Raw genomic sequence first — 8,150 nt, 5'->3', positions numbered from 1 at the left:
ATTCGAGCCGGATATTATCTGTTGATTCAGCGTTCATTTAAAATAATATCTAGATTTTTTTGTTCGTATTTCTCTTCATTCATTCCTATAGTTTTTTTTTTTCTCATTCAACTTCATAACTGAGGGTTGCAGTTTTCAAATTTATTTATCTCATAATGAGTGCTAATAAATTAAAGCAAAATATTGCTCTTCGTCAGCTCCATATCGATGATATCGAGGAAGTACTTTTGTTAGCACAATCCGCCATTGGTGATGAGAGCCTCCATACTCGTTTCAGACTGCGTTATGAACAATTGGATCATATTCACCAAAAGTTTCATGACATTCATAGTGCTATTATTGCCTTATTATCAGTAGTTGAAGGCTCTGATTTAAATGCGGAAAAATTGTTGAAGTCATCCGTTAATGAATCCTTTTTCACCATCAAAACTATTTATAAAAATTTATTTTCTGATGATGACAGTGAAAGTTCAGTAGTCAGCATTACTAAAAGTGCACCCAACGTCAAGCTTCCAAAAGTTTCGTTGCCAACGTTCAGTGGAAACTATAAAGATTGGACTACCTTTTATGATATCTTCGTAAGTTTGGTACATAATAACGATAACTTATCGGATGTTGAAAAGTTTCAGTATTTACTGAGCTCCTTGACTTCACAAGCTTTTTCACTTTTAAAGGGTATTTCATTAACATCTGAAAATTATCAAATTGCATTCAATACTTTAACTAAAAGATACCAAAACAAACGTCTTTTAGCAAATTCCTTTTGGCAAGAATTAACAAACGTCCCAAAGCTATCACAAGAATCCGTTGAAGGTTTGCGCAAACTAATTGATGTTTTTTCGGAAAATCTTTCATTCTTGAAAAATCTAGGTTTACCGGTTGATCAATGGGATTTCATTCTTTTTCATATGATGATGCAAAAACTTGATAATTCGACTATTAAACGCTTCGAATTACAGGAATGTTCTACAGAATTACCCTCATTTGCAAGTCTTCAAAAATTTCTTTTGAATCAATGCGCTGCTCTTGAATCTGCTGCTCTTTCTATATCTGCTAAATCAAAATACAGTCCACTCTCACAGAACGAATCTAAAAAATCTCAGAAATCTACATCAACTTTCATGATTCTATTTTTCTATTGTCAATCATTGTCTATTGCAAAATCACCATTTGAAAGGCAACAAATTGCTAAAATGAACAAATGGTGTTTCAATTGCCTTCACTCAGCACATGACGTATCTAAATGCGCCTCGAAATCTACCTGTCGTTCATGTTCGGGCAAACATCATTCCCTCCTTCATTTTCCAAATTCCGATTCCCAAACTGTTGAAGAAAATTCTAATTCAATTGTATCTTCTGCCGCACCGTCGAATTCATCGGGTTCTTCTCAAGCTATTATAATGACGTCTTCTTCAGATTACGGTGTACTCTTGGCTACTGCACAGGTGAAAATCCGAGATGCCTATGGTAACTTCAAAATGATTCGAGCTCTCCTCGATAGTGGCTCCCAAACGAATCTAATAACGAAGAAGTGTGCTTCTCAGTTAGGTCTTCACCTTTCTAAATCATTTTTATGTATTCGGGGAATAGGAGATAGTTCGATACCATCCTCATCCAGTGTTATATGCACTGTGTGTCCTAGGTCTGCCCTCAGTCCATCATTTACATTTGATGCAATTGTTATGAACAAGATTTGTTCTCACCTGCCGAGTTCGAGAGTGTCCTTTTCGTCACCTTCAATATCCACTTTGGACTTGGCTGATCCCAACTTTGACACCCCAGGTAATATCGATCTTTTGTTGGGCGCCGAGGTATTTCCTTCATTACTTCTCGGTGGTCGTGTTGTTGGGGAGAAAGGAGAGCCTTCTGTCCTTCAAACAGTTTTTGGTTGGGTGTTGATGGGTCGAACGATAATTCCAAACCAAGGTGTCAGTTCACTACATATTTCTGTTGATTCTTCGCTGAATTCTACTCTGAAATCCTTCTGGGAGGTAGAAGAACTTCCAAATTCTGAATGCAGATCGCCAGAGGAGATTTTATGCGAAGAAATCTTCAGCAGAGATGTCAGCAGATCTGCGTCTGGACGATATAGTGTTTCTCTGCCTTTTAAAGTTACCCCACCTATATCATTTGGAGATACGTACTCCATGGCCTCACGTCGCTTTCTTTCCTTAGAGCGTCGACTTTGCACGAATCCCACCCTTCGGGATGATTACTGCAAATTTATGCAGGATTATCTGGATTCGGGTCATATGACAATAGTAGATTTGGCTTCGTCATTGAATGATTCTTATTTCATTCCTCATCATTGTGTTGTGAAGCCGGATAGTTCTTCTACGAAACTGAGAGTCGTCTTTGATGCTTCAGCCAAGGTTATGGATAATCCTTCTTTAAACGACTGCCTTCTTACAGGACCGAAGCTACAAGCTGATATCGTGACCATCCTCCTGCGCTTTCGCACTCATAAGTATGTTTTCACAGCCGACATTCGACAAATGTACCGTCAGATCTTGGTTGACCCTGTTCACCGTAAGTATCAGCGGATTCTTTGGCGGTTCAGTCCATCGGATCCGGTTAAATGCTATGAACTCAACACGGTCACGTATGGAGTTTCTTCGGCGCCTTTTCTGGCCCTTCGAACATTGCATAAACTAGCAGATGATGAAGAAACATCTTTTTCCCTGGCAGCTAGAATCCTTCGTGATGACGTATATGTAGATGACGTCGTGTCGGGATCTGATGATCTCCAAGGTTCCTTCAGCCTCAGGGATGATCTGATTGCTCTATTGGGTAGGGGTGGATTCGAGTTGAGAAAGTGGTCAAGTAATAATCCATGTATTCTTGAAGGTATTCCAGATGACCATCAGTTGTCACAATCCTTTTCCTTCGATGAGGGCGATTTCGTCAAAATTCTGGGTTTGAGATGGAATCCTTGCTCAGACTGTTTTTCATTTGCCGTTACAGGAATAGAAAATAGTTGTACGAAACGGAGTATTCTTTCACAACTTGCTCGCATCTATGATCCATTGGGTTTTCTAACACCCTTCACATTTCTTATGAAATATTTTATTCAGCTGCTCTGGGTTCAGGGATTGCAGTGGGATCAGGTTCCTTCATCGGAATTTGTCGATCATTGGAGTCAGTGCAGGTCCGAATTGTCTGATCTGCAGGAGTTACAAATTTCGCGACGTCTAAGTCTTAGTTCAAGGGTGAGATGTGAACTACACGGATTTGGTGATGCAAGCGAGAGAGGATATGCTGCAGTGGCCTACTTCCGATTTTCAAACACTGCAGGAGAGGTCTCGATTTCTTTCATTTGCGCCAAGTCTAAAGTTGCTCCAGTTAGGCGAATTTCACTTCCTCGTTTAGAGTTATGTGCCTCTTTATTACTAGCCAAATTAATTTCTTTCATCAAATCCACTTATTCATCTATTGAAATAGATGATATATACGCTTGGTCAGATTCTAAAGTTGCTCTAGCGTGGATTAAATCTTCTCCTCATAAATGGAAATCCTTTGTCAGCAATAGAACGACAAAAATTCAGGATTTGGTACCGCCGGAACGTTGGTTTCATGTGAGGTCTGAAGACAATCCTGCTGATTTTGGATCTAGGGGACTCACGCCATCAAAACTGGTGAGATGCACCATGTGGTGGTCGGGACCAAGTTGGTTGTCCTCACCAGCTCCATTCAACTTGGAGGTGGAGTTTTCAGGTTCTGATGATCCCTTATGTTCAGCAGAGGCAGGAAAAATTGCATTGACAACCTGTATCGAAACAACCTTGGTTGATGATATTTTGTCCAGGTTTTCTACGCTCTCCAAAATTCAGAATGTTTTGGCTTATGTTTTGAGATTTTGTTTCAATTCTAGATATCCTTCTCTACGCCGACGTGGTGGCTTGACTGCCTCGGAGCTAAAGAAATCTCTTTATCTCATCGTGAAAACTGTTCAATCACAGGTTTTTAGTGATGATATACTCAATCTTCAGAGAAAGAAACTTGTTTCCAAACCGCTAAGAAAATTAAACGCGTTTCTTGATTCAGATGGAATTCTCAGGGTGGGCGGTCGTATTGCCTTTTCTGGACTCTCCTACGAGAATAAGCATCCAGCACTTCTTCCTTGTCACCATCTCTTAACAGATTTAATTATCCGACATTTTCATATGCTTTATCTGCATCCAGGGCATCAGATGCTACAATATTTATTATGCCAACAGTTTTGGATTCTCTCACCACGAAGAGCGATTCATCGTGTACTTTCTAAATGTAATACATGCTTCAGAGTAAACCCAAAACCTGTCCAACCACTCATGGGAAATTTACCCGCTGTTCGTTTAAATAAAATTAAACCTTTTAGGTGCGTTGGCGTTGATTTTGGGGGCCCTTTCTTCGTTACCATGTCACGAAGTCGTGGAACTAAATATACCAAAGCATATATATGCCTTTTTATATGTTTTGCTGTGAAGGCAGTACACGTTGAGCTAGTTTCTGATCTCTCCTCAGAGGTCTTTCTGGCAGCATTACGACGATTTATTGCCCGTCGCGGTAGGTGTCAGAGAATTTTTAGTGACGGAGGTACCAATTTCCGAGGTGCTCACGGAATTCTACTCAATTTGATGAAAAATGCGGTAGAAAGTGAAAAAATTGAGTGGACGTTCAATCCCCCGTCATCCCCTCACTTTGGAGGACTTTGGGAGGCGGGAATAAAATCTACGAAGACTCATCTCCTGAGAGTAATAGGTGAACAAAAGCTCACCTATGAGGAGTTGTACACTGTGCTCACACAAATTGAGGCCGTTCTAAATTCGCGCCCTCTATGCCCTCTTAGCAGTGACCCCAACGATACCTCAGCTTTAACCCCAGGACATTTTTTAACTCTTGCGCCTCTCTCAGCACTACCTGATGAAGATTTGTCCGATCTACCGATGGGAAGGCTTTCTCGATGGCAATTATTAACACGAATGCATCGGGATTTTTGGAAGCGTTGGCAAAGGGAATATTTACACACTTTGCAACAGCGGAAAAAGTGGAATGAATCATCCAATTATCCATTGAAGCCAGGAATTCTGGTCATTGTAAATGACGGGCCAATCTCACCTTTACGTTGGCGCTTGGCACGTATAGAAAAATTACACCCTGGCTCCGATGGAATAGCTCGTGTGGCTACAATCAGAACCGTTAATGGGTCACTGCAGCGACCTGTCGTTAAGCTTTGTCCGCTTCCCGAACAATAGCGATGTATATTAGTGTTTTTTTTTTCTTCTTTCTTATCTTCTACTTAAAATATAACTATTTTAGGTGGGCGGTTATGTTACTGCAACGCTCAGTTATAGTATTTATTCGGTTTCATAATTATTCATTATTAATATTCAGTAAAGTTTATTTTTCGGATTTGAATTGAGCGTTGAATCAATAGCCGCGTTTCATTTTTATGTTGTAAATAAATACGTTGGAAAATCTCGGGCTACATATGGGAACATATGGACGAGAGATGAATTCAATTCGAATTCTCGGTTCACGAAGTGCGAAGCAAATTTCTCTTGAATTCTCGATATTCGAAATCTCATAATTTCAAGAAAAGGTGTGTGAAAGCTTTCCAAGGACTGCAAATAGATACCAGGATAGTACCAGCTCCCCATTCTGGCGATCGTTCCAATAAAGGTAGGTTCGAGTGCTTCCAGCGTATCTTTTGTATTCTCCATTTTCTTTTCTAATTTAAATCAAACGTTAATTGAGCTACCGTAACACTTATACTTAGATACATTGGAAGAACGCTGCTCGTGGAAATGTTGAAAATATCATTTTTATGCTACCCAATATGAGAATTTTGATTGGGATGAAGTATGACACCAACAAATGTATTTTAAACGAAAATGAAAAAATTTATCCCCTCTAGAATTTGAAGAAATGCGTTAAATACTTGTTTATATATCTTTTCGTTCGGTGAAAAATATTTAATTTCACCTTCACCTACCTGCTAAAGATGCTATTGTGATAACGAAACACGTGATGTGGTTTAACAGCTCATATTAGTGGAAATCACATACCTAATTCTGTTTTTAGTTATATTTCTTGTATATCGGTCTATTTGGTTTCAAGGGAACTCCCGAAGGTCCCTCTCACAATTACAAAAAACCATAATTTACATTATTTCAACATTCACCATAAACCAACTTATTCAGACATAACCATTCATGCAACATCAAACCATCCCTTGAAACAAAAAATGGCTGCTTTTCACAGTATGATCCATAGATTAATTGACGTGCCTATGAGTCATGAGAATTTTCATAGTGAATTAAATTTGATTAAACAAATAGCATGGTTACAACCAGAATATTTGTTGTTGAACAAACAAGGAAAGTGAGCAGTTAGTCTGGCATATCCTACAATGATCGATAATAGGTACATCCGATAAATATATCACATTAATAATTAATGGTCTTATTCTGCTTTTCATCTGTAAGTTACAAATCTGTAGCGTACGATCGATCTGTCTGTGTCCAGTTGACAGATTCGTAAATAATGCAATTCTGGAAATGTTCCTGCAACTATCTTCTTTACAGACTTACAGTGTTAGTTTTGAACTACTTTTCGTGAATAGATACGGATTCCTGTAAGCTACAGATAACTAAAAACGTCCAGAAATGCATAATTTTCCAGTAAGCTTATGAAAAGTTTCAGATGAAATGAAAGCAGAATACCACCGTTTACATTAATAGCTCATCAGAAGAAGTATTTTAGAAAGAATTTCAATTGTGAAGGAAAATTTAGAACAATTAATAACTTAGGGGATATTATCAGAAAGAATAAAGATAAATCAGAAAAAAAAATCTCAATGGCATATATTGGATAAACGGGAAGATCATTCCAGAAACGTATCCAGCATATGCAGATCACTTGAAGGATTCTGTTATTTCAAGCAGGAATTTAAAGTTCTCATTGCGAAAGTATGAGACTAATACTCTACTCTTAGAAGTACTTGAAATCAACAGGTTCAATTTTAGGAAAATCCTTTTGAACGAAGAAACCGACATAAGTAGGTCTCCTCCCTTGAATATCTTAATCTTAATCTTAAACAAAAGATCAACTGCTTATCACCGCTGCACAACGTTTCTTTCGCTGAAGTAATTGCGTTTATATTGGTGGAAATTACGGAGATTTTATATAAAAGTATACCAAATTGTGCATAAGAGACTCGACAGTTATTTTGTGTAGTTGACATTACAAGTCTTCAAATGCAGATGAGAGAAAGTGAAAATTAATTTGGTTCGGTGGATAATTTCGGATTCTAGCAAGATCGTTATCGGGTACCGATAAGATAAACATATTTTACACTAATTGCATGTTAATTGCAGTTACAGTGTTGCCCGATTGTAATTTTCTTCGAGAAGTTGGGGAGTAGAATGATGGAGTGTATAGTATGTAAAACAGTCAATGGGCTAACCACAGTATTGTGTGACAGCTGTCAAAGGTCAACCCATAGGGAGTGTAGTGGTCTCAGTGCTACTGAATTGAAGGTGATGGATCTGCGTGGAAGGAGATTGCTCAAATATTATTGTGAAGAATGCCAAAATGGGTTAAGAGTGCTTCCAAGTTTACTGCAGAAAGTTGATAAACTGGAAATTGAAATCAAGAAGATCGGAGATTCTATGGTTGGGAATTCGCGTGAAATTCAAACGTCTGCAGATGAAAAGGAAGAAATTATAAGCGAATTAATAGACAGACAGGGCAGATCATCAAATATAATTATTCTGAATGTCAACGAACCCAACATGAAAACTCAAAAAGAAAGAATAGATGAGGATAAAAGAACATTGCAAAAAATTTTAGAAAACTTTGATATTGAGAAAGAGAAACTTATACCCATAAGGCTCGGAAAATTCGTTGCAGGAAAAGTAAGGCCGATCAAGGTTGTGTTGCCGTCTCCAGAAATCGCAAAATTAGTCCTGAAGAATAAACAGCTTGTTTCAACACCGAGTGTTAAAATATTTCGGGACCAAACAGTAAGCCAGCGTTTATATTTTAAAGGTGTAAAAAATCAATTGCAGGAGATGCAAGCTAGAGGGGAAGTTGATAAAGTCATCAAGTATATCAATGATAAACCTACAATAGTATCCGGTATCAATAAGAATGTTCAAAAAAACTAA

General features: G+C 38.3%; 1 protein-coding gene across 1 annotated transcript; it reads left to right on the top strand.

Moving 5' to 3' along the window:
* Window positions 1–1,193: 1,193 nt before the first annotated feature.
* Window positions 1,194–8,150, top strand: LOC123314077. Its single transcript, XM_044899190.1, has 3 exons — window positions 1,194–3,785; window positions 7,359–8,006; window positions 8,052–8,150. The coding sequence occupies exons 1-3, from the start codon at window positions 1,194–1,196 to the stop codon at window positions 8,148–8,150; spliced, it is 3,339 nt and encodes a 1,112-aa protein (XP_044755125.1).

This window comes from Coccinella septempunctata, chromosome 5 (assembly GCF_907165205.1).
Source record: "Coccinella septempunctata chromosome 5, icCocSept1.1, whole genome shotgun sequence".
In the NCBI taxonomy this organism is placed as follows: domain Eukaryota; kingdom Metazoa; phylum Arthropoda; class Insecta; order Coleoptera; family Coccinellidae; genus Coccinella; species Coccinella septempunctata.
Note: the sequence above shows the minus strand (reverse complement) of the source record. Positions and strands in the feature narration are given on the sequence as shown.